Source organism: Microcebus murinus, chromosome 15 (genome assembly GCF_040939455.1).
Source record: "Microcebus murinus isolate Inina chromosome 15, M.murinus_Inina_mat1.0, whole genome shotgun sequence".
NCBI classification, from domain to species: Eukaryota; Metazoa; Chordata; class Mammalia; order Primates; family Cheirogaleidae; genus Microcebus; species Microcebus murinus.
In genome coordinates this window covers 24,587,744-24,615,180 of record NC_134118.1, presented here as the reverse complement: position 1 = coordinate 24,615,180, position 27,437 = coordinate 24,587,744, and the positions used below count along the sequence as shown (strand labels likewise).

At 41.3% G+C, this 27,437-nt stretch overlaps 1 protein-coding gene across 5 annotated transcripts; it reads right to left on the bottom strand.

The window, feature by feature from the left end:
• BTN1A1 (butyrophilin subfamily 1 member A1) lies at positions 1-27,371 on the bottom strand. 5 transcript variants are annotated; one of them, XM_076010525.1, is made up of 9 exons: positions 26,933-27,371; positions 21,003-21,136; positions 9,824-9,957; positions 9,255-9,602; positions 6,739-7,020; positions 5,377-5,541; positions 4,901-4,921; positions 4,780-4,806; positions 2-4,375 (listed from the first exon to the last, which is right to left on the bottom strand). In XM_076010525.1, the coding sequence occupies exons 2-9, from the start codon at positions 21,047-21,049 to the stop codon at positions 3,702-3,704; spliced, it is 1,698 nt and encodes a 565-aa protein (XP_075866640.1). In that variant the 5' UTR covers positions 21,050-21,136; positions 26,933-27,371; the 3' UTR covers positions 2-3,701. The 5 variants fall into 5 exon arrangements, with proteins under 5 accessions (XP_075866641.1, XP_075866640.1, XP_075866642.1 ...); XM_076010527.1 differs by lacking the exon at positions 26,933-27,371 and adding an exon at positions 19,838-20,809 and having other exon boundaries at positions 21,003-21,305; XM_012742094.2 differs by lacking the exon at positions 26,933-27,371 and having other exon boundaries at positions 21,003-21,305.
• Between the last annotated feature and the right edge of the window lie 66 nt (positions 27,372-27,437).

Here is a 27,437-nt window from a genome sequence, read left to right as displayed (position 1 = left end):
TATTCAGCTTGAATAAATGAAAGTATAAATGTTAAAAAAAAGAAAAAAAACTAAGGTAGGATGACAGAACTTATAAAAAACAAATAATACAAAAAATAAGTGCAGGGAGAATGCAATGTGTCCTGAAAGTGTTAGAGTGGTATTTATTTTCATAATGCATCATATTATAAATGAATAAAGAGTGATTTCTCTTAGCTCCTTTGCCAGTCTCCTCCTCTTGCCTCTTCTTGGGATCAAAGATTCATGCAAACATCCCTTTTAACCCAGGGGCTGATGCTACTCAGTCTCCTCCTTCCTTTAGCGGACTTTACCCTTGATTCTCTCAAACCTGTCTTGCAGTCAACGTTTGTTGACTGGTTTATTATAAGGGATATTACAAAGGGTACAGGTGAACAGCCAGCTGGAAGAGATGCCTAGGGCAAGGCGTGTGGGAAGCTTCCATGCCCTCTCTTTGGACATGCCACCCTCCAACAACCTCCATGCAGTCAACTATCTGAAAGCTCCCTAAATATATTTTTTAAGAAGATTGGACTATGTTTTTCTTTGACTTTCTAAAAGTATAATTGGAATACAAATGAATACTTTTTTTTTTTAAGTTACACTGATCACATTTCTAACAAATGAATACTTTTAAAGTAGGGATAAATGATACTCTGCACTCAGGAGTATAGTGTCGGGTAAATGTGTGGGCAGGATAGTGTTTGAGGACGGGGCAAGGGGAGGGGGGCCATTGGGTGCTGGGGATCCATGAAATGATGGAGGAAGGAGCCCTTCTGTTTGTTCTCCAGGTGCAGTTCCTCGATCCAGTAGAAGGTAGCATGCTAAGTTGTATTTTTCTTCTTCCTGTGCCTAAGAATCTCCTGAGCCAGTAGGTTCCACCTTAGTAATATCTCTAAAAAGTTTTCTGGCATGCCAACCTCTAGAGTCTAGATTAACTTAGTTTGTCCTCCTACCCAACTGCCATTGGCTCAGTGGAAGATGTCTCGGACAGCTATAGCAAGGACACCTGCCTTTGGATACTGACTTGGCCACGTACTATGTGCCTTTAACCAAATCACTTCATTTCTCTTTTCTCTTTATTTTCCTCATATCTGAAAGAAGGGGTTTGGAGTAAATGTTAACAGTTACTTCTCATACTAAAGTCCAGTTACATTTTTCTCTTAGCCCCTTTCCAGAGTAAAACTTCTGTAGTCTTCTGATTTATAAGCCTGTATACAGATTCATTTTTAAGTAATCTAGTAATACATCAATGGAAATGTGATTATATAGATATTATTACCTAGGAAATGAACCCCAAGTTAATAGGAAAACACCAAAACCATAATGAAAACAAAACGAATATGGGATATACATTTGTATATCCTGGGAATAACAATGACAAAATGTGGATAATGAACTATATTGTTGTTACATTTTGCTTAAAGTATAGTGCATGTGATGATAACAGACCTATCAACCCCCCTCACAGAGGGGGACTATTTCTAATCCTCCTTTGGGGCAACAGAGGATAAAGTGGGCTCATTGAACTACCAGGGTCCTCAAGCAGAAATACAGAGTCTCTCCTCAGGCATATTGGTTTCCAAAGATCACCTATGAATTTTTCCCCCCAATTACAAGGCACTACCATTAAAAATTTCCAAATATTTTCTTCTCTGGGAAAGTATTATTAATTTGAATAGGTAACTTCACTTACCTACACTGTGAGCCAGTAACCTTTATAGTAGTAGAGATAAAGTCACCACCCAAACGGGCTGAGGGTAGCCATTGCACTGTGGCCTTTGGGTAAGTAGTTGGGTACTAATTTGGGCAACAACCCCCTATGTCCACCTGCCCTGGTAAACACATTGCCATCAGGCCTTGGGATGGGTCTTAGACAAAAGCTTTGACCAGCTACATTCCCAGTCAGGTTTTTTCCTCTGTTTTGTTCAGTTCCACTTTTGGGGACTGAAAAAAAAAGGGGGGGTTCTTTCAGCAATCAGATTTATTAGGTAAAGACCATGGGTAACGTCTATACTGGAAGCTGGAAAAATACAATGAAAATGGAAGGTGCGAGCCTGGATACATTTGCAGTCCATTGGCAAGACAAGCCACATGTATACAGGAAAATGCCCAGGGGCAAATACAAACAGGTGTAATCAGTCCAGCTATGCTGAGCACAGTAGCTCAACACTCAGGGGACCCTGAGGAGAAGCAGCATGTTGTGAAGCTGGGTGGGGAAATAGGGAACAGTGGCACAGTATAGAAATGGATGGCAGTTGAAGCTAACTGAAAGCATATTTGAGGGATTTGGATGTTGGGATGAGGGCTGAGAGGCATGAGGCTGAGACAGTGGCTGATAAAGTAGTGACATCACTGCATGCTTCCGGGAATGTCTTTGAAATGGAGAGATACTAGATCTAAAGGAAGAGGAGAACTGGAAATGTGGACTCAACAAAATAAGGTTGGAATGACTTCCAGGCAAAAGAGAAACAGGAGGGTACAGAGAGAGGAACAGGGCTTAAGGTTTCAGTCCCCAGCATGGTCCATAGCCTGTTAGGAACCAAGCTTCACAGCAGGAGGTGAGTGGCCAGAAAACAAAGCTTCATTTGTATTTACAGCCACTCCCCATCGCTCACATCATTTCATAAACTCCACCTCATCTCATAAACTCCACCTCTTGTCAGATCAGCAGGGGGATTAGATTCTCATAGGAGCATGAACCCTACTATAAATCGTGCATTCAAGGGATGTAGTTTGCACACTCCTTATAAGAATCTAATGCCTGATGATCTGAGATGGGGCTGATGCTAGTGCTGGGGAGCAGCTGGAAATACAGATTATCATTAGCAGAAAGGTTTGACTACACAATAAATATAGTGTGCTTGAATCATCCCGAAACCACCCCTCCCTGCCACTCACCCACACCCCTGCCCTGATCCCATGGAAAAATCATCTTCCATGAAACCAGTCCCTGGTGGCAAAAAGGTTGGGGACTGCTGCCTTAAGTCATGGCTGTGCAGACAACTTTTGAGTGTTGTCCAAAATTCTCTCCTCTATCTCACATGTTGCAGCCTCCAGCCCTGCTCATCTTAGCTTCTCTCTGCTCCCCCTTGCCCACAGCTCAGTTCCCACAGAATTAGGGCTAGTCTCCTCTATCCTATATGATATGGCTTGGAAATTTTGAGATACAGGCCCTAAAAACTCTAGGGGTAAGCCAGGTATTCATCATGGGCCTAAGTTCACCTCACTTTCCTCCATCATCATGTTTCCTCCAAATTCCTTTATGGGGTTTTGTTCTAAGATTGTCCTTTCCCAGCACCCTTTGGGTTTTCTGCTCACCTCAAACCTGTTCCTCCACATACCCCTATTTTGGATACCCAAACATTTCTGCCACAACCCCATGACACTCCAACCCCCACCTCAATCCCTAAGCTATCCTTTCAGTTTGCTCCAAGCCCTTCCCTATAGGTTCTGGCCTTAAGGAATAGGGGATCAGTAGAAGCAGTTTAATAATCACTTCTCCATCCCCAAAATATTTATACAGAAACAAATTAGGAAGGTCCTACTCCCCACCCTCTCGAGCAGAAGGAATACAACCTTCACAAGATTAATTAATCTCTACCCAACAGGAAGAAATAGGGGCTGGCTGAAGCTGGCAGGTGAAGGCTCACAATGGAGGAGAGAGATTAGAACAAAGGAAAACAACTGAGCTGGGATATTCCTTAAGGCGCCCCTTGGCTGGGTTGGGTGGGGATTAGCTTAGAATGGAAAGTGTCTGTAACCTCAGAGGCAGAGTCCTCCCCCATGGGGGACAAGGGGATCTCCTTAGAAAGGTCCTGGGCATTAGCAATGACTGTGACACTCTCAGGCCCATCAGCAAGTGGGCAGATGATCAGGGGCTTTTCACCAGAGGACCAAAGGCAAAAGAGGGGACGGAGGGGGCCAGAGAATCTGTTTTCAGAGAATGTATATATATGATGTCCATTAGTCATGTTGTAGAAGGAGATGTTTCCTAATTCATAGTCCAGGAAAATTCCAACCCGGTGGAGGGGACTTGACAATAGGAGAGGGGTCCGGAGAGGGGTGAGTGCCCAGTACCCATTTCCATACAACTCCAAGGCCCAGAACCCATTCTCAGGAATTATGGGGTCAAATCCTTTCCTTCGCACATTTTCCCTACACACACCGATTGCCCAGTCAGTCCTGTCTCCCACCTCCACCTCCCAGTGATGTCTCCCTGAGGTAAAGGCCTTACAGCCTAACACACAGGGCCAGGAGTCAAATCTCTCTGGTCTCTCAGGTAGTATGCGACGTGAATCTTCCAGTCGAACAGATCTTAAATCCTCATAAAGAAAGAGGTGAGGATGGGCTGTGTCTGGATCCAGGATCATATCCGCTGGAGACAGAGAGAGAGCAAGTCTGAGCATCAGTGAAAGTCAGAGATTACAAGACCTGTTTTTCCTTCTCAAAGAAATAGAACACTGTTCTAGGAGTTGACAGGTCTCCTCAGAGGGAAAGCTGTTTGACTCTATACTCTCAGGCTCCTTCCCTCACCAGCAGCCAGAGGGTGACTGTCCCCAGTGCCTAATGGGACCCTGTCAGAGAGAGTTTGTCTCCTAGTCATCTTCCAAGGGCCCTCTATGTGCCTCAAGGAAAGTGTTGAGGCCATTTGCCATCACCTTATTCCTTCCTATCCTCATCACTAAAGTGTGTTTAGAGTTTTCATTTCCAAGTAACATAGGATTTTGAATTCTTAGGGGAGAGAACCTCAGAGCCCTTGAGAAGTTCAGAGCCACTGACCTGCATGCCATGGAGACCTTTTCCATTCTGCAGTGAAAGAGAAAGATAGTCATTGACAGGTTATACAATAAGAGAGAGAAAAACTTTGTGAGTAAAATAATGACAAGAAGGCAGAACTTACTGAGCTCTTCTAGGACTTTGTCTGGAAAACAAACAAAAATATCTTAGTGGCTTTCTATACTGGACAAAAGTGAGGGGACAAAATTGGTGTGGGAAACACTAAAGGAGGAACTTTAATTTATGACTACCTGATTACTGAAATATTATCAATAAGTTCAGAACAAAGATTTTGTTTTGTTTTGTTTTCTAAGAAATATGCAGGAAGTTCCTATTGGCTTAGGATCAGGGGTAGGGTCTGAGGGGGGTAGTGAGTAACCATCAGGTCTAATATCTCAATTAGAATTGGTTTTGACTCTTCATATTGGGTATGAAGCCTCTTCATATTGGGTATCTGTGACTTCAGAAGCTTATGATTCCTTCCAACTTTCAGAATTCTAGAATCAAATATCTTCAGTTGGAAATCATCCTAAAGGACCTGGATACAGACCTTCTCTGAAGCACTCCTGACAGGTAGCCCTTGTGGATTCCATGACTTACCTTTAGGGCTCAATGCATTCTTCCTCTCTCTGGATCTTTCCTTGTATAGTCTCCAAGTGAAAAATATGAACCCAATGGTGACAAGTCCTAGGGCCGTCAGGATGACAGCCACAGCCACTCTCCAGGGAGTTATACTTCGTAAGCAAGTAGTTAAAACAGAAGTATCTAAAAGAAAATCCCCAAGAAGGCCATTAGTTGAGAAATTATGAGCAAGTCCAGCTTCTCTCCTGATTCCAAAGGAGGAGGAATAGGGGATGGCCTGGAACACTCTCATCCTTCTTATGGCAAAAAATAGTCATTACAATAACACTCTAACCTACTCAGGTAATATATGACCTTGAGGAGGAGAGGGCAGAGAAAGAGAGAAATGAAGAGTTATTTTGGGACAGGACCTGTGAAGTAATAAATACAATGGATTTATTCATGTTATATGGAAATTCCTCCTTAACTATTAATGTAGAACGGGAGCCAAGAGGATGAGGAAGGTAAAGAAGGAAGGGGAAATGTCACCTGTGTGTAATAGAATGGGACTCATTGACCAAAGAATAAGGAAAGATTCTTACTGGACCCAGAAGTAGTATCTGGGGAATAATGAGAGGATTTGCTTCCTTGAGGACTCTGGAAACCTAGACAGAGCTCTAGCATGAGATGGGGAGGGAAGAGGAGGGTAAGAGTGGAAATAGTGAAATTAGAAAAATAACTTGGTCTTGTTTATTCTAGGAGAGAAAGTTCTGATCAGAAAGGCCCTTAGGGATAAAGCTTCTATATCTCAGTTATATCTCCTAAAATGGAAAATCTGGAATTTACATGAGATCTAAGTAGATTTATGCCTTCAGAATCTTTACTCCCCTAATGAAGTTGGTAAGATTTCCTCAAGTCCATGGGCAAGAGTTTAGATGGGGAAAGTAGACAACTCTGCCATGAGGTCACTCTGAGCAGGTGTCCAGGTGGTGTGGCCTTGAAACTGTGTCATCATAAGAATGTAGCATAGGCCAGGGGTGGTGGCTCACGCCTGTAATCCTAGCACTCTGGGAGGCCGAGGCAGGCAGATTGCTCGAGGTCAGGAGTTTGAAACCAGCCTGAGCAAGAGCAAGACCCCGTCTCTACTATAAATAGAAAGAAAATTAATTGGCCAACTAATATATATAGAAAAAATCAGCCGGGCATGGTGGCATATGCCTGTAGTCCCAGCTACTCAGGAGGCTGAGGCAGCAGGATTGCTTGAGCCCAGGAGTTTGAGGTTGCTGTGAACTAGGCTGATGCCATGGCACTCACTCTAGCCTGGGCAACAGAGCGAGACTCTGTCTCAAAAAAAAAAAAAAAAAAAAAAAAAAAAAAGAATGTAGCATTGGTTTCACTGACCTGGTATGGAAATCTCCACTTCCTTCTCCTGGCCAAGAAGGAGGTTCTGGATGTAGCAGGACAATTTCTCCATGGAGGTGTCTCTGATGATCACTGAAGAAGCCACAGTGAATAGACCTTCTTCATCAGGATTCCTGGACTCTGATGTGGATGGAAACTGCTCTCCCTTGGGAGTTCTCCACTGCACCTGGGGCTCTGGGTACCATCCCACTGAGGTGCACTCCAGCGAGATCTCTCCACTCTCTTGAACTTCCATATGGATGTGAGGGTCAGAGCCCAGAGCTACAGAGGGAAAAGTTGGCCTTAATCTATTTGTGGACACCCTTTTCAGAGCCTTACAACTATAGAGCTATGTAGCTTGAGAAACAGATTGAGAGAGAGGCACACAAGTGGGTGGAGTGGGAATGGGAAGGCCACTTCTCCATATTTCATTATACAAGGAAACTGAGGTATCACTAAAACAAATTTCACGTACCTTATCGGAGAGGGATGTTTTATTGGGATCTAGCCTTTCAAATGTTGGCAAGAGTTTGCTAAACAGATATGGCAGGAACACTGAGGAATGCTACCTAGCAGGAATACCAAGACCAATGGCTCAGAGGCAGGTTAGTGGTCTAGGCTGAGGGCTCAGAGCTGGCAGATGCTGTGTGATTGGAAGTATTAGGAGAAAGCTTTGGGGAGGAGGAAGAGAACTAGGCCTGGGTATTTAAGGATGAACAGAGAACGAGTATCCTTGAGAAGATGTTTAGAAGTTCTTGGCCCTCAGATTGTAGTTAACAATTTACATTTCCTTTACCTGTGATGCTGATTCCGAAATTTTTTTTTTTTTTTTTTTTTGAGACAGAGTCTCACTCTGTTGCCCAGGCTAGAGTGCCGTGGTGTCAGCCTAGCTCACAGCAACCTCAAACTCTTGGGCTGAAGCGATCCTCCTGCCTCAGCCTCCTGAGTAGCTGGGACTATGGGCATGCGCCACCATGCCCGGCTTATATATATATATGTATTTTTTTGGGGGGGGATGTCCAGCTAATTTCTTTCTATTAGTCGAGACAGGGTCTCGCTCTTGCTCAGGCTGATCTCAAATGCCTGAGCTCAAATGATCCACCTGCCTTGGTCTCCCAGAGTGCTAGGATTACAGATGTGAGCCACCATGCCAGGCCAGAAATTTTCTTAAATGGTTTCAACCTCATCTTCCTACACACTATTTTGCCCTAACATAAATCAACATAAAGCTGCATTTCCTGTCTGTTTAGCCTAATTTTTTCTTCCAGTTCCACAGGGCACAGGGAAACACTGAGCTACATAGAAGAGTTCTTAAACACATTTCCACAATCATTGGTTTAAATCCATATTCCAAGTTTGTATGTATATATGAGAATGTATATCCTTTTCATGAAAGGAGCCAACATTTTCAGCAGATTCTCAAAGGTGTCTGTCACTCATAAAAGGTTACAACAACAGTTTCATGCCATGTAACAACAAGTTCGTGCCATCAAATCTCTAGGTTTTTAAAATCAACTTTTAAGATACTTCTTCCCTAAAAACAAAATGTGCGTTATACAAAATGCTGATACAGAGACACCCTGTTATAAAACAGGGATCCAGATTTCACCCAGGTATTTTTCAGACTTTATCTTTACTTGAATATATATGTATGAAAGGCAACATTTTGTACATGATATGTTTTAGATCAGTTTAAAGTACAGTAATAATATCTTACAAGTCTATAATGCTTTTAGAATTGGCAAAGTGGTTTCCCAAATATTGCCTAATTTTATTTCATTGTTGAGAAATCATCTTGAATAAATATTTCCCCAGCTTTACAGTAAACCTCAGAAAGAGATTTGCTTGATGTCATTCACTAGTCAGTGGGAAAGTCAGACCTCAATACATTCTTTCCTCCTGAATGTTTATCTTTTTTAAAAAATTGTTCCCCTCTGAATTTTAGCTTGAAACAAAAACAAAAACAAACCCAACAAAAGCAAAATCTTTTCTATATGAATCAAGAATGTCAACAAACGGCCAATCTCTATAATCTTAGGATATCAATCCTGAGAAACTAATCCACAAAGCAGCCTCAGAGTGTGTGGCATGCTCACCACAGCCTTATTTTGATCTGAGAAATAGACACAACTTAAACACCCAATTCTGGGACTTGATCAAGTAAATTGTGGTGTGCTGGTATAAAAGAATGTTATGTAGCTCTCACAGCTTACATTTATTAATTAATTCCATGGAGAAATGTTTGTCCTACTATTGAGGGGAAATGTTTGTCCTATTATTGAGGGGAAAGGGCAAGAGATAATTGAAATAAAGTTCTATTTGAAAGACATTCTGCTGCTCTCTCCCCACTCTCAACATCAACACCTTTTCTACCTTTCTACTACTCTAGGACTGTCAACCCCATCCAACCTAAAAGGGATTTTGAGAATGAATCTGGTGGTTTTCAAAGTAATTGATCCATACGAAAATGTATACCGCATGGGCATCACCAGAGAAAGTCAAAACCCGTCACTCACCAGCCACCGTCAGATGCAGGAGGGCTATGCCGTAGCTCCCGTTCTCCCTGAAAAGGCACTGGTACTCGCCGTCATCAGAGGCCCTGACACCCTGTATCCTCACAGCAGCGCGCCCCACGGAGATGTCGTCCTTCGCCAGCGTCACCCTCCCTCCGTACTCAGGCATCTGCTCTTCCTTCTGCTCTCGCCCTTCCCGGTGCACCAACACGGCCGGCGAGACCTTCCTCCGGAACCACCGCAGCTCCATGCGCTCCGCATTCATGTTTGGGGACAGGTGACAGGGCAGCTCGGCGTCTTCGCCCACCATGGCCAGGATGGGCTCCGAGGGTCCAATCACGTCAAAGTGAGCTGCCCAAAATGAGCGGGGTCAGACAGGCTGTGGGGTGGGAATTGGAAACCCACACGGACAAGATTCCCACCAAAGCCCAGAGTCTCCCCTCTCTGTCTCTTATTCTTTGGACAGCCTGAGAGGGTCTGTCTGGACCCCAGTGGAGATCTCTGGGGAGAGCCAAATGGGATGTTTACTTTCAATCCTGTAGGCCAGAGAGAGAGAGAAGAGAGAGACCTACCTGCACTCAGCTTGGGCAGCTGCAGGAGGGTGAGGATGAACAGACATCTGGGGAGGCAGGAGTTTGGGAAAACTGCCATCCCTGGCCTTTCTGAGGTAGCAAGAGACTGATGTGGGTCCCTCAGGAGCTTCAGCCTAGGAGATATTGAATAGACAGGAGGTAACTGCCAGCTCTGTGGACACTCTGCCTTCCAAAGTTCACTCTACAATTCTTTCCAATCTGGAGCACTCTGGTCATTTGCATCTGAAGGCCCCTCTGTACCTCCTCTTCAGTGGGGCTTCAATCCATGCTTCATCAGCACTCACTCACTGCCCTAAGTGTGGTGAAGCATTTATAAAATAATAAACTGGGCCCTAAAACCCAGACTTAGGAGAAGAGAGTTGTGAGGCATAGTGTCCATTAGTGGGTTGCATATCAGTGAACAAATCCTGGAATCACTGCACTAAATAAAAAAAGTCTTCTTCAAATACAGTAATTTGGCATTTGATTTTAGCAACGATAATAAAGAGAATGAAGGCTGAAATGGAGACCAAGAAAATGAATTGAAGGAGAAAAAAGAAAAAGATGGGAGGAGATAGAGCAAGAAGGGGGAGCTGAAGAGAGTAAAGGGCCTAGCACCAGGGGGGAGGAAGTGGGAGGGAGAGAACTATGCCCTCCTGGCTGCCCACTCTCTCAGGGGGCTGAGAGTAATCACACGTACTGACCTGGTTGATCTTGGAGGAAAAGGCTCAGGGGTGCACTGCCACCAAGTGAGAAAGATGGTTGTGGCCCCAGGGGCAAAAGTTAAAAGCCAGAAGGAAGGCGGAAGTGCTCTTAGGAAAGCCTGCCTCCACGTGGCCTAGTGTATCTAACTTTGAAAAAAAGAAAAAAAGAAAGAAAACTTTTCCAGACAGATGGAAAACTGGATTTGTGGTCTTCAGCTCAAAGACCAGGTTAAGTATTGATGAGCTAGACTAAATGAAAGGGGACAGAGAAAAAAAGGAAAAGGGCCAAGGAAACACTAAAATGAGATGTGAAGGCTTCAGGCAGTTATTTTACCTGTCCAAACTTCATTTCTTTTATCACTAAAAAGGTAATTAAGTTCATCATACCTTCTCTGAAGAGATGTTGGGAGGATTAAATGAGATTAAGCAGATAAAGTGCTTAGTATATGGTAGGGGCTCAGTAGAAGGTAAATTATTATTCTTTTATTGCTTCTATGGATTAAAAAAATGAAAGGGCAGAGGCCAAGATGGTAGCCTCTGGCTTACCACTGGCAGCACTCCTTTTTACCACAGTGCCCACTGCAGCTGCTGTGTGTGTTGGCACAACTTCACAAAAGGCCAATCTTAAAGGTAGGCTGTGAATGTGCCATCTCAGGAAACGTGATTCAGTTTATAGGGTCCCAAAGTTGCCTCCCTGCCAAAGTTATCTCAAAGCAACACAATTCTTATTTTGCAATTTATTTGCAAATCTTATTTAGCAATTTCTTATTTTGAGCTAAACTTCTTATTGTTATAGAAAATTTTAAAAATACAAGAAAATATTTCTATAACATGAAACTCACCCTTAGTCTACCAACTAATAATAGCCTCAATTTATATTTTGACATATTTCCTTCCAGTGTTTGTTTTATGCTTATGTATAATACATCATAAAAATAATCAGTTGGGCTTTTTGTATAACTCAAAACATTGTTAATAGTTGCATAATTGCCAAGATCATGGGACATTGTGGTTTTTTTTTTTCCTATTATGTATAATGCACTTCATAGAAAAGTCTTTGTTCACAACTTTGAAAACTTCCCTATAAGCTATCTGATAAATTTCCAGAAGTAGAGTTCTCAGGTCAAAGGGTATGAGCACATTGCCAAGGTCCCTTCCTGAAATGTTGAACCCATCAAACCATCAATGGAAGTGTCCTCATCTAATCTTTGCTAGCACTGAGGATTATTATTTCATATCCTTGCTATTGGGATGGGTGAAATTTATCAAATTAGTATTTTATGATGCTTTTATATGATAGTGAGGGTGATCATTTCTCATGTATTAGCCAGTCATTTAATATATTCTAGAAATGAGCTTTTCAGGGCAGTGCCCACTGTTTTCAAGGCTGGTTCTAGTGCTGTTTCTTACCAATCTGTATGAACATTTTATAAATTAAAGATGTCAATCCTGTATTATATTTGTGACAAAAGTCCTTCCCAATGTTGTGCTACACCTTTTAGTTGGAGTTATGATTAAGACAAAAGGCAGTTGACTCACTAGACTGCCAGGAGAACGATCTTTCCTAAATGCAAATCTGATCATATCACTTTTTGCTTTAAAATACCCCCTTGTCTCTCTAGTGATCTTAGCACCAAGTTTAGACACCTTAATCTGGTTTAAAAAATGCTATAGATCTAGCTTTATCTGGTCAAAAAAAAGCTCTAGCAGTCTCCCCATTTCCTTTTTCTTGGCCTTTTCTCAATCCTCCTCCTCAGTTGGCCTACCTACTCACTGGCAGAATTTGGAATGGGTGTGTTTACTTCAATCTATAGTGCCTTTCAGGCCTTCAGATAATAGTACTTACCTTTCCTCTTTCAGAACATTCTGTTCCTTCTTATTTGCATGATAAACACCTGTTCTTCCCTCAAAAGCTTGTATAAGGGCTGCATCTTCTACAACCTCTTCCAGAAGAAGCAAATAGATGCAACCTCACTTCTAGGACTTCTTCATTCATTTATCACACCTCACTGTGATCCCACCCAAGCACCCTAACCAGAGGAACTTTAGGAAGGAGCCTCCCAGCATTGCCCAACTCTTATGAGAAACACCTTTGAAGTCTTGAGTCCTATCTAAACATTTAATTCTGGCTTTATTGTCTCCAAAAAAAATAAAAAATTAAAAAAAAATTAAAAAAAATAAACATTTAAGGTAAATTAAAGCATTTTACTTCATTATGTATATGGGGTTTGCTTTATGACTTTGAATAGCCTTTGCCCCCTCCAAGTGAAATCAACTCTCCTGGAAGATGGGCCCAAGTTTATCCTGTAACACAACCTCCTGGTCCCTTTCTCCTGGTGGACACTTGACCTAAGCCTTACTTTCAGAAGCAGATGTGTTTATTGTTATCTTTTGTTTCCAAGTTTATCTTCCTGTTCTGAACTGAGCTCTTCTAGTTTGTATTCCCTGTCTTCTCAATAGAATTTGCAGCTTAAATCAAACCATCCAGTCCTTGACCTTCCTAGTGTGAAGAGCTCCTGCTGGATTCTCAGTTCCCCTTCATGTTTAACTTTCTGAAAATATCACCTATAATCTATTTCTCTTTCCTCATCTCTTTTCTCTTAGTAGCTCTCCCCAATTAGACTTCTGTCCATGCTTTATAGTCTCATAGAAGATTTTTTTGGGGGGCAGGGGACAGGGGAAGAAAGAACTTTTATTTGCTCCCAAGGGATCCAAACTAAAAAGAATGAGATTGGGGGAAAGAAGAACAAATGGTATTTAGAAATCAAGCTATTGCACAGCAGCCACAATTCTGATTGCATAACATCTGAGTCATTTTGACAGAAACCAAATCATCAGTCTTAGAAAATGAAAGGCAGGATCTCTGAATTTTTCAAGGCTCAGAGGACAGAGTTTCTAGATGCCCCTGTCTCTCATGGCTCCTGCTTGGGAGATGCCTTGTGAAGTGGGGCTGCTCATCAGGATTTTGCTGAGGCATCCACCTGCTCCTTTTCTTTTTAAATGTAGTTTTTATTCTGTAAAAGTAATATATAAAAACCAAATAGGACAAAGAGCTTCTAAGAAAAGTGTCAGCCTCATGTCCAACCTATCCCTCTTCATTCTCCAGAAACAGCCTCTTTAATTCTTTAAATACTTAGTTTTTCTTTAGTTTTAGTTGTTGTTTTAGCAACAAGGTCCCACTATGTTGCCCAGGCTGGTTTCAAATCTCAAATTCCTGGGCTCAAACCATCCTTCCGCCTCAGCATCCCCAGTAGCTGAGACTATAGACAAAACCACCACACCCAGCCAAATGCTTAGTTATTTTATCTGATACTTATTTACATATTTCTCAAGACAATAACACATTTGTGCTGTTATTTCTTTATATATCCATTTTTACATGTTACTTTTCTATGCCCTATTATGATCAATGATGGTTTAGCTCTCTTATACCACGAATAGTAATATATCACAATTTTGTTCAATATTTCTAATACTGTGGTTATGTAACTATAATTTTACAGAGCCAAGTATCATATATGATTACATTTATTTTCATGTACAACTTCTTGTGTTTTCTTTAGGGTAAGAAGGGAGTTAAATAGAATTTTTTTTTCTTTAATTTTCTTTATTCCATCACAATTTTTCCCACCCCTCTAGTAGCCTCTAAGTAGTTTCCATAGTCAAATATATCAGATAATTTATCAATGCTATTATCTCCTCTACCATTCCTCCCAGAGCAGGTCTTATTAAAAAACAGACTCTGATTTAGTAGGTCTGGAATGGGACCAGGATTCTCCCTGCTGGGTGCTCTGGTTCACAGGGAAAGATCTACAGCTCTTTATCTTGCCCCTTATTCAGAAACTTTAGGTGAAGAGGCAGCTGCCAGCTTTGCATGAACTATAGAGATGCCTCTGAGGGATGTTCTGACTCAGAGTCTTGGGCTTGTTTTGCATGTGGCCAAACTGAGCCAAGACAAAGGACTAGGGTAAATGGGCATCATATATAATAATGTATTCTTTTGTGGCTTGCTCGTAACTATGTGGTCAGCTGCTCTTTCTTGGGGGAACACACTATTGATAGGTTGGCAATAATCATATATGATCTAATACATCAACATTATACTACTGACATAATTCTCCTATTGATCAAGCCTACCTTAAAGTTACACAATGTAGCACAACAGAGTTTGCATATGTGAAGGGAGGGTGAAAAGGAAGTGAAGCTGGAGATGGTATGGATAAGAAGGTACTAGATTTCCATGTAGAGGTTGAGCTACTGGGGATAGAGGTAGGTTAAATGTGCCCTGAAGGAACAAGAGCCTGAGATTTGGTGGAGCAGTGACATCTCTGAGACATATTCTTGGAAATACGTTTGAAATGGAGAGTTCCTATAAATAGGAGGGATAGACAAGGAACTTATGGGAGCCAATACAGTGAGGTCGAATTGAGCAAGAGAGAAATAGGATAATTCAGGAAAGGGGTCAGGGTTGTGTGGACCACTGCCCAGAATTTATCCCATTGCAGCCTCCAAGCTACCTTCTATATCTGTTCATCTTAGCCTTTCTCTCTTCTTGTTACCTGGTGAGGCAGATCCTTTCAAAGCAGGGCTACATTCTTCCTCTGGTCGACAGGCTATGAAAAGTGTGAAAATGCAGGACTTAGACATTTTAGGAGCAGCCTGTGAATTCATTATTGCCTGATTTACCCTGCTTTCTTCTTATCACAGCTATCACTCTATGTTCCCTTATCAGACCTTGTCTTAGTTTAGTTTCCCCTAAACGCAGACCCTGAGATAAAGATTTAGATGCGTCTACATTATTCTAGAATTTAGGAAAACAAAAACCAAAATCCAGGAAACCTTAGCTAGGTGTGGTGGCTCACATCTGTAAACCCAGTGCTTTGGGAGGCTTAGGCAGGCGTGTCGCTTGAGGCCGGTTTAAAACCAGCCAAGGCAACATGGAGAGACCTCCTCTCTACAAAAAATTTTTAAAAAATTGAGTCTGGTGCCTCATGCCTGTAGTCTCAGCTACTTAGGAGGCTGAGGCAGGATGATTGCTTGAACCCAGGAGTTCAAGGCTGCAGGGAACTTGATAGAGCCACTGCACTTCAGACTGGGCAACAGAGTAAGAGTGTCTCAAAAAAACCAAAAAGGAAAAAATATTTAGATGCCAACAATTTATTTGGTGATGATTCCAGAAAACACTGTAGGGAAATGAGGACATGAGACAGGAAAGAGCCAATAAAGTGTTTATACCTGATCTGCCCTTGTGGGCTGAATCTTGCTGGAGACTTTCTAAGTGATTGTGTGGAACTGGAAACCTCCCAACTCAAAATTGTTGCAGAAGAGTGAAAAGGCTGAAATCCTGCCCCTTATTAACTCAGGGTTTTCTGAGGCAAACATTTTTAGGCAAAAAGATGCAAGAAGCTATCAGTGCATTGGGGAACTGACTGTCTGCAGGTAACCTGGCAGAGAGCGACAGAGAAACTCAGAGAACCAATAGAAAGAGAGATTCAGAAAGCAACTCTCTTCCCTAATGAAATGGGACACTGTGCTAGAAATTGTCAGGTATTCTCAGAAGGACTTTTTCCAGCCTGCTCACTGATCTCTACTCCCAGCTCCAGACCTCAGTCCCTCAGCCCCACCCCACACGCACACTCTCCTGACTTCCTCCCTAATTGGCCACAGTTAGTGTGCCTTCAAGGATTTGGGGAAGGAGAAATGGGTCAGCTAATGTTGTGGTCAATTTCTAAGAGATCTGTTATCTCCTAAGGAAAGCATTGAAACAATTACCATCATCTCTTTTCTCTCCATTCTCTTCACTAAAATACTGTCAGTATTTTTCATTTTCAAGTATCCTGAGTTTTCAATTTTGGGGAGGTAGGAGCTCAGAATCCTGGACAAGTGAAGAGCCACCAACCTATACACAATTGTGGGGTTTTTTTGTTTTTTTTTTTTAAATTCTACAGTAGCTGAGGAGTTTATAAAAGGCTTATTGTTTGTGGAAAAATGGAGGAAAAACTCGGAATTTTCCATGCCTTTTAATGAATTTCTTTGGAGAATAAACAAAACTAAACCAATTATCATTTGAGTTAAAGATGTGGGAAGGAAGATGGAATGTGTACATGAAGCATACAATGAAACAACTGTTCCTTTCTGTGAATACCTTATTACTGAAACATTATCAATAAATCATGAACATACTTTTTGTTCTGGTTTTTGTTCTTAGAAATCTGTAGGAAGTTCCTTTTGGCTTTGGGTGCTAAGAGATTTTGTTACATCTGGGAACTAAAAGTCTAGGGCCAAGTTTGGGGTGAGTAGAGTGGGCACAGGAGGCTCATGGTGGGATTCTCACTGCTTATGGCCATGCTGAAGACTGCCAGCCACAGCCATCAGGGGTCCAGCCAAACCGGTTTATTGGTACTTGTTACAGCAACATGGATCCCACACACTTTCGGGGATTCCACACACCATGGGGAATTAGGAGGTACAGCAAGTCACTAATGAGAGAAATTTGTTATAGGATATAAGCTGATTTTAGGTCATTTGGGAAAGGTTCAAGAAAGCAAGGGTTTGCTCTGGATGAAGGCTGTCAGGAGCCAATTCTATTATATGATTGGGCATTTTAATACTTTTCATTAGGAAGTGGAAAAGTGGAATGGATAGGGGGCTGAGTAGCAATTGGGAAAGAAGTAGCAATTCCTCGAGTTAGCCAGGAGGGGGCGATGTATGGTCATGTGATTTGCCTTGTATTCTTGTTTTTGTGCTCTGGCATGATTATGGAGTAGTCTAGCTTTTATCTTGCTCAATAACTATCAGAATAGCCTGGTTAGATGGTTAATGTGCTGTGAAATTGTTATTTTATTTGAAGTAGGAAACACACTGCCTAGCTGGAAGTGCCTGGCCAGCTCCCACCTGATAGCTGTCAGGCTTTTTTTCCCTCAGAGTCCACATTCTCTCTCAGATTTAAAGGTATTTGAGTTTTATTTATTGTCCCTTCTAATTTTGAAAAAGCTAGAATCATATTTCTAGATTCTAGATTTAGATGACTTTTGAACAGAAATCATCAGGAAGGGTATGAGTCCAAGCACATGTCTAAAGTTTGAATCTCTTTGAAACATAAACACCCCTAACAAGTAGCCTGCCATAGTTTAACTTACTAGGAATTAAATTCATCTTGCCTGTCTCTGTTTTCTCCCCTTTTCATTTCCAAAAGAAAAATATTGCCCAAATGAGAAGTCTGAGACATGTTGCAGCCACAGAGTAGAGAATTAACCTTAGAGTAAGGAAGCTAAAACAAAATACTCTGGAGAGCAACTTGGAATAATACTAGAAAACAACCAGGAGCAGTTGATGAGAAACTCCAGAAAGAGGTGGAAATGGTGGTAGTAATGTTTGCTTGTAGTACCAGCTACTTGGGGAAAGAAGGGAAGGTGAGGGGGAAGGGTGGCTTGAAGCCAGGAGTTCAAAGCTGCAGTGAACTATGATTGTGCCACTGCACTCCAGCCTGGGGGACAGAGAGAGACCTGATCTCTTTAAAAAATAAAATAAAATAATATATATATATATGTGTGTATATATATATATATATATACATATATATATATATATATATATACAAAGAAACTCTGAGAAAGTGCAGCTTTCCTCCAGATTGCATGGGGGAAGGGGTTGGGGATAACTCAACCCCTTCCTGTCCCTGCTGTATCTATGCTCCCTCCCATCTTCCCTCCCACAGCAAAAGTGGAGGCCCCAATTCCACCCTGACCCTCTCAGAAAGGATTTGATTTCTTTTGAGAGAAAGAAAGGGAAATAAACAAGAGATATGCTAAGAAAGGGCATGTGAAATAAAGAAAAAAATATTAAACAATTGGAATTGATGTTGAAATCCCTCCAGACTAATAAATGCAACATGGGGAATGAGGAAAAGCAGGGGAGTGAGTGGAGATAAGGGGAGGTAAGCAGGAAAGGGGAAGAACACTTTTCCTGTAGAATCACAATATGTGACATGAAGTGGGAAAGGATCTTGCCTTTGGTTGGAGACTCTCCTGTCTTCTCTTCTTCTATCTCACATTCACATAGAGTCAGGAGTTAAGTCTGCTTTCTTGAGGAACCTCCACCCCTCCTTTTAAAGCAGGCACTATTGAAATATTACTTTTCTTCAAGTGTTTTGGTTTTGTTTTGTTTTTGATCTTCAACTTCTTTAGGAGGAGATTTTTAGAGAAAGATTAATATCTCTAAAAACTTTTCCTGAAGAAGTGGATAACTGGCCATGAGGTCAGTAAGGCAGATGCTGGAAAGAGGGGCCCTGAAGTCATAAGAACTCAACATCATACTAGATCAGCCACACTCAGCTGACACCCAAAAATATGAACAATAATAAATGATTGTTGGTTTAAGTCAGTGAATTTGAGGTGATTTGTTACTCAATAATAGCTACCTGAGGCCTGAACTCTGACCTTTCTTTTAATCTTGTCCAAATCCCTTTCTAAGAGTTAAACTTCATTCCACCCTACACCATCCAAACACTTAATTCAAGATGGATCCCAGACTTAAATATGAAAACAAAACAAAACAAAAACTAGGAGAATATTTTCATGACCTGGGGGGGGGGGTGGTAAGCAGAGTTCTTAAACAAGATACATTAAAGGACTAATCATAATAGTAAAAACTGATAAATTAGAATTCATTAAAATTAAGAATTTCTACTCACGAAAAGGATGAAAAGGTAATAGTATAAGTATGAAAAGGGAAGCTGCTAAAAAATAATGATGTTAAATAAAATTTACAAGAAGCCATTGGTATGGACTGAGCTTCTGCACTAGGCCCAACAAACCAAACCAAAATGGAGTCACTCATGCTGAAGTTCCATGCCACCAGGCCAACATTATGTTGTTTATTTAACCTTCAAAAAAATCAGGAATGAAAGAGAGATAATTGCCAAATCCCTAAACAGGCCAGTTTTAGTCAGCATAAGGAAGTCCCCTCTGCTTTAACCTTTATAAAGAAATTAACTTTCAACTGCTTTCCAGTCCTTTTCTGTCTATAAAGCCAACCTCCTCTGCTCAGCTCACTGGAGCAGTCATTCAATTTTATAGAATGAAGTGTTACCCAATTCTAGAATTGCAAATAAAAGCCAGTTAAGATCTTTAGACAAAATTTATTGTAATTTTATCTTTTGACAGGAAGTCTCAAGGGAAATTAAAAAATATCCTGAACTGAATGAAAATTGAAAATAGAACATAATATTTATAGGACAGGAGGAGTCTGGCTCCTGGCCAAAAACATGTTATTTTTTTCAAACTAAACCATAGGCAATTACAAGGCTTACCTGTCAGTCCTCCTGGGGAAAAGCTACCCTACTCACACTAGACTCACTGCAAAGCCAGTATATTATAGTCTCCCAAGAGAGATTCTGTCAGAGACTCAGATCCCCTCAGTTGTTCATGCTCCTATACATCTGCATTCCAACCCAGACACCATTCAGAGGCTTCTTCATCTGAGGTCTTTGGCAGAGGCTTTCCTCAGTCACCTCTGCCAAGACTTCCTTATCTGAGGGAGGGGAGAAAACTTTGAAGATAATTTTCTTCACTCTGACTCACTACTTTTCCACTCGTACATAGCTACAGGGGAGAAAAAAAAGTGAAAGAAACAAGAAAATGGAAAATTTTACATGGTAAATTTGGAGATAGTCTTTAGAAGGAAGGCATAGTTATCAGAGTCAGAATTATCAAGAAAGATGAGGACCAAAATGTAATTGAACTGAATTAAGGAAATCTTTGAGAGGGGATTAAATGAAAGGACGGGAGTCAGTAAGAGTTAGTAGTCATTTGAAAGTTTGAATGCAAATGGAAAGAGAAAGACTTGTTTTTTTATTATAAATTAAAATTAATAGTGATTTCTACTCAGTGGAAGAATTTGAAAGAAGGATATATTATTATTTAACAGTAAGGCCTCTCTGAAGATAAACATATATTCCTAAGATGGAAGGAAAAATTAAGAAATAAGACATAATAATTAGTGACAACTAAAGGGTACAAGGAGAGAGAGATAACAAATATGTAGGTGAATAAGACATGAGGCATCTACTCTTCTTTCTCCTCTTGCCCTTCCTGCCCTTCTTGGTGTACCAACACGGCCAGTGAGACCTTCCTCCAGAACTACGTAGCTCCATGCGCTCCGCACTCATGTTCAGGGACAGGTGACAGGGCAGCTTGGTGTCTTTGCCCTCCATGGCCAGGATGGGCTCCAGGGGTCCAATTGCGTCAAAGTGAGCTGCCCAAAATGAGCCAGATCATACAGGCTGTGGGGTGGGAATTGGGAACTGACTAGGACCAGATTCCCACCAAAGCCCAGAGTCTCCCCTCTCTGCCTCTTATTCCTTGGACAGCCTGAGAGGGTCTGTCTGGATCCCAGTGGAGATCTCTGGGGAGAGCCAAATGGGATGTTTACTTTCAATCCTGTAGGCCAGAGAGAGAGAGAAGAGAGAGACCTACCTGCACTCAGCTTGGGCAGCTGCAGGAGGGTGAGGATGAACAGACATCTGGGGAGGCAGGAGTTTGGGAAAACTGCCAACCCTGGCCTTTCTGAGGTAGCAAAAGACTGATGTGGGTCCCTCAGGAGCTTCAGCCTAGGAGATATTGAATAGACAGGAGGTAACTGCCAGCTCTGTGGACACTCTGCCTTCCAAAGTTCACTCTACAATTCTTTCCAATCTGGAGCACTCTGGTCATTTGCATCTGAAGGCCCCTCTGTACCTCCTCTTCAGTGGGGCTTCAATCCATGTTTTATCAGCACTCACTCACCGCCCTAAGAGTGATGAAGCATTTATAAAATAACGAAGTGGGCTCTAAAACTCTAAAAGAGACATAGGGATGGGAGGCATAGAACCCATTGACAGGGTTACATATTTGTAATGAACAAATCTTAGAATCTCTACACTAAAAAAAGCAAAAATCAAACTTTCAAATACAACATTTTATTATTTGTTTTTAGCAATGAATCAGTCAGGAATTCATGGAAATTAATGGAAAATTAGATTCCCCCTGCCCCACCCCTCCACAATCCAGCACAGACAAGCATTTAGGACTTACCTGCTTGTATGTACTGGATTTATATAAATTTGAATATAAATTTAGATTTATATACTCTGACCATGCTCCCCCATTATCCTTTTCTCTATTGAATCTTAAATGCTCTTCAATTTGCACCATAAATCTTTTCCCTCAATCCTGTACATTTTTTGAGCTTATTGTACCATTAGTTCCTCCACTATTTCAGTTAAACATTCACAAAACAACAACAAAATGCTCCCAAATGTGGCAGCAGAGTCTTTACAGGAAAGATGTGAAGTTCAGTACTTTGTAGGTCATTGCACATACATATACTTACTTGGGAATTCCTACACTAAAAAGACAGATTCCTTTTATTTATAATAATTCAGCATTTGCTGTTAAGGCAATTTTTAAGCCAAGTGAATATGGGAGGCAGAGATAGTGAACTAGAGAAAGATATGGGAGGAGGTCACTAAGTTACATTCAGGATTGGGCAAACAGGGAAACTTGTGGCAGGGGCCAGTCTTATCACACTGGTGCATGTATGTCAACTGGGTGGGATGTTTATAGCCTGTTTGTGGGGATGTTTAAGCATCAGAAAATATGGAGTTTTAAAAATTTACGATATACATATGAATCTTTAAGGCATATCTTCTTCTTCTTCTTCTTTTTTTTTTTTTTTTTTTGAGACAGAGTCTCACTTTGTTGCCCAGGCTGGAGTGTTGTGTCAACCTAGCTCACAGCAACCTCAATCTCCTGGGCTCAAGCAATCCTCCTGCCTCAGCCTCCCGAGTAGCTGGGATTACAGGCATGTGCCACCATGCCCTGCTAATTTTTTCTATATATATTAGTTGGCCAATTAATTTCTATTTATAGTAGAGACGGGGGTCTCTCTCTCTCTTGCTCAGGCTGGTTTCGAACTCCTGACTTTGAGCAATCCGCCTGCTTTGGCCTCCCAGAGTACTAGGATTACACGCGTGAGCCACCGTGCCCGACCTAAGGCACATCTTTTTAGAACCTTTTGGAATATATTCCTAGAGATGACCAAGAGCCATTTTAAGTCTTTTGCTTTTCTGACTATAATTAGTTCCTAAGAACATGAAATTAGAAAGTTTCTTCATTCAAGTTGTCCACCTTCCACCAAGTCCCACTCTCTCAGGTCCTTACCGTTCACATTCTCCCCTCCCTTCCCCTTTCTCTGTGGGGGTAGTCCTCTCATCTTGTCAGCCCCTCTTCTGCCAGGCTCTGTAGCCCTGGCTCTAATCAATTTCCCCCATTTACTCCTTGGTATTCCTATTTGAAAATCACAGCCCACAAAACAAAGACAATCAATAGTTCTCTATTGTTAAAACCAAACCAAAACAAAACAAAACAAAACAAAAAAAACTTTAGACAAATTAAATTTAGCAGAGTTTTAACTGAGCAAAGCACAACTGGCAAATGGGGCAGCACTCAGAGCGAAGAGAGGTTCAGAGAGTCCCATTCTACAATGGAAGTGAGGTATAGAACAGCTTAATAGGCTACTGCTCTGAATTTGCCTTATTTCAACATAGTCTGATCAGTTGCCTGCCTATGGTTGACAGAAGTTTAGTTGAGACTCAGCTATTTGTTACAAAACTACATCCCTATTTTGGGCTTTTAGTTAATTTACATACTAAGTTAGGTTGCAGTGCACTACTTAAGAATTCAAGTACTGAGGGATACCGCAGGCCAAATTTAGTTTAATTTGACTCTATCCTTTCTATTATAGTTAAGATTCTCTGATGCGGGATAAAGGAAAAAGAAAGAAAGTGTGTGCTCTACACTCACTCTGAAAAACAGGAAAATCCTCTTTGGCGGAGTCAGTTTTTTGATTGGTTCAGAGGTGGTGTTTCTCATCAGTTGCTGGGCAGAAACCACTTGGGAAGGTTAGAATGAAAACTGAAAGTACCTTAAATTGTACACATTGAAAAAAATTCCAGCCCTGTCTCCCACAATGTTCGTGTCTCTCTGTGTTTACCTATTTGAATCATTAATGTGTATATGTATGATCATTGTTCCTTTACATTCACCCATTTTATTTCTTCTCTTTTTATTTATTTATTTATTTTGGTGACAGGATCTTGCTCTGTTGCCTGGGCTAGAGTGCAGTATCATCATCATAACTCAAGCCATCCTCCTGCCTCAACCTCCCAAGTAGCTGGGACTACAGGAGCGTGCCACCATGCTCAGCTAATTTTTAAATTTTTTTTTTTTTGTAGAAACTGGGGTCTTTCTATATTGCCCAGGCTGGTCTTGAACTCCCGGCCTCAAGCCATTTTCCCACCTTGTCCTCTCAAAGTGCTAGGATTACAGGTGTGAACCACTGTACCTGACCTGTTTTATGTCTCAATCATAATAGAAATGCCAGCAGAACTGAGTAGAAAAAATAAAAAGATTTTAATAAGTGAAGAGAAGAAGATATGTATTACTTAAAATGATATGTGGCGGTTTGCTGACATCACCTTACATGTAATAGGAACCTGGAATATATTATGGCCTTTTACCGCAGAGCCAAATGAAAGTATGAACAGAATGAAAACCAAACCCATTTCACCTATGTAAGTATCTCCAAAATTCAGGTGTCAGATCCATTACCAATTATGTAACTTTCTGGTTTCCAGAGGTTAGCAGAGTGTGTTAGCAGTGTTGTCAGTGTGTGCTTGGCATGTTTTACATCTTTCACAAAATTATTTTCAGTGTTGCTAAGCATCTTCATTCACCCTTACTTCCTTGTTTGTTCTACATTGTATTTTCACATGTATTTGTTTCTGACTCTGCCAGGGGAGTATGTTCTGAGGTTAAATTTTAGGTGGACGGTGAGGGGTGTCTTTGTAAGAGGTCCTTGTGACAAACCTTGGGACCTAATTGCAAAATTATTTAGGTCACAAACCAAAAATGAAGTCTTACGCTTTTGCTTTATTTACATCATAAAACAAATTCCTAAAGTAATTAAAGCTCCTAGGACTTAGCTGTAACCGTGGCAGATATAAATTGATTACAACAGTTTGAATTTAGGTTTTGTGGTAGAACTGGCCGGCTGCTTCTGCAATATCCAGACTTACTTTTCTTAGTAATAAATTTATATTTTGCTGTTATTACAATGTGTCCATCCCTCTTATAATTAGGGAAGCCAAGGACTAAGTTTGAGTCAATGGCTTGGGGGTGAAAGTTGGTGTGCTTCTCAGAGAGATCCTAAAATGGAAGACTAAAACAGCTGGGAAAGTCTTACACTCTCCCTACTTCCTCCTTCCTCTTGTTTCAAACCTGGAACTTGGACCTGAAGGGGCAGCAGCCATGTTGTCACCATGAGGCAACTTTGAATATGGAAGTCACATATAGAGACAAAAGAGAATAAAAACAGAAGTAGGCTTGGGCATGGATGACATCTACAGTTCCAAGATCAGCCCTTGAAAGCTGCCATCTGAATTCATTTACATCGAAGGAAAATACGTTTTTGTTTTGTCAAAGTTGATGGTACTGAGGCTTCTGTTATCAGTAGCAAAATGCAATTCTTCCCTCTATCCCTAACAGTTTACATGATATTTTTCAAACATATAGCAACATTCAGTACATAATTTCTATCTCGAGCCCTCTCACCTGGACTACACTCTTGGTTATCCAACTGCCTACTTTACATCTCCATGTAAATCTCTAGTAGGCTCTTCAACCTTAATGTATTCACAACTGAACTTCTGGTTCTGCACTCCTTTCCCTCTTGCTCCTTCTCTCTGTTTCCCCATCTCAGTAAATGGCAACTCCATCTGTACAGTTCCTTAGGACTGAAATCTTGTAGTCATCATTGATCCACTCCATTATTCACACTCTACACCTAAGTCCATCAGCAAAGCCTTTTTGCTCTATCTTAAATATAAGTGCAGTGTTGAACCATGTCTTACTACTTTATAGCTCCACCTTGGTATAAATCATCCTCATCTTTTACCTTGATCACTGCAATAGCTCCCAGCTGGTCTTCTGGCTTCTATCTACAACCCCTACTCACAGCTATTAGCATCTGAAGTGACTTCTTAAAACATAAGTCAGTTCAGTTCCTCCTCTGCTCAAACCCTCCAGTGGCTCCCCTCTCAGAGGCAAAGGCAAGGTCAGCATGATGACTCTTAGGGTCATATGTGATCTGGCCCTTGGATCCCTCTGACATCCTGCTCTCTCATTCCCTGGTCACCCGTGTGCTCTAACCACATCAGCCTTATTACTAGTCTTCAAACACTCCACACGTGCTTCTGTCTCTGGGCTTTGGCAATGCTGTTCCACCTATTTGGAATACTTTTCCCCCAGTTGTTCCTGTGCCTTGCTCTCCTTTCTCATGACCACGGTATTTTAAATTGCAACTTCCAATATTCCTTTCTTTGATTTATTTATCTCCTGAGCAATTATCATTATCCAAAACACTATATATTATATATTACTATTTATTGTGTTTTCTGTCTCCTCCTACATTATGATGTTTTTGAAGAGGAACATTCTGTTTTGTTCATTTCTGTACCCCCAGTGCCAAGAACACTGACTGGCACATAGTTAGTGCTCATGAAACCTTGTTGAATGAATGAATGCATGAATGAATAAATGGACTGAACAGAGAAACCCTATGGGAAGCTGGAGAGTGGGGGGTCTAGGATGAAGTTAGAGGATTTGCCTCTGACAGGAGAAAGAACAGATCAGAAGGCGCAGATGCAGATTGGGGGAGGGGTGGCAAGAAGATTGGAGCCTCCTTCTATTTTCTTTCCTCCTGAGGTGAGGGGAGCCCTAATGAATGGGCTTAGTGCCCTTATAAAAGAGACCCCAGAGAACTACTTTTCCCTTTGTCTTGTGAGAACGCATCAAAAAGACTGTGAACAGGGATGCAGGCCCTCGCCAGATAACAGTCTTCTGGTGATCTGATCTTAGAGTTCCCAGCATCCAGAATTGAAAAAATAAATTTCTGTTGTTTACAAACCACTCATTCTTGGTATTTTTGCCATAGCTGCCAGAACAGACTAAGACATACACATAAATAACCCTGTCTTTTATCTTTACAAATCAGATAATTAAGTATGTTCCCAATTCTTTCCATAATGTATCTATTTGTAACTGCAGTAATATAACCTTGGACAATTTAAATTTTTTTCAGCCTAGTTTTCCAATTGAATTATTGATCCAATTGGAAATCCAAAATACTACCATTTAAGCCAGCATTTTAGATGTCTGATTGTATTGGTCAGGGATTTCCAGAGAGATAGAACCAATGGGAGATGGCTATAGATATAGATATAGGCATAGATATATGAAAGGTATTTCATATATGAAAGGTATTCATATAGATATATGAAAGGTATTTATTAGGAGAATAGGCTCACATGTTTATGGGGGCTGAGAAGTTCCAGGACAGGCCGTATGCAAGGAGACACCGGATGCTGATAGTGTGACTCAGTCCAAGTCTGAAAGCATCAAAACCAGAGAAGCTGATGGTGTAACTCTCAGTGCAAGGCCAAAGGCCTGAGAATACGGGGCACTGCTGGTGCAAGTCCTGAAGTCAAAAATGTCACAAAGCCTGGAGTTCTAATGTCCAAGGACAGAAAAAGACTGTCCCAGTTTCAGCAGAAAGAGAGAGAGAATTCACTTTTCTTCTGCCATTTTGTTCTGACTGGATGGTACCGGCCCACATTGAGGGCAGTTCTTTCTCACTTAGACCACCGACTCACAAGCTAATAATCTCCTCTGGAAACACCCTCACAAACACACCCAGAAATATTCCTTTGCCAGCTGTCTATATACTCATCAATCCATCAATTTTTTTTTATTTCAGCATATTATAGGGGTACAAATGTTAAGGTTACATATATTGCCCATGGCCCCCTCTCC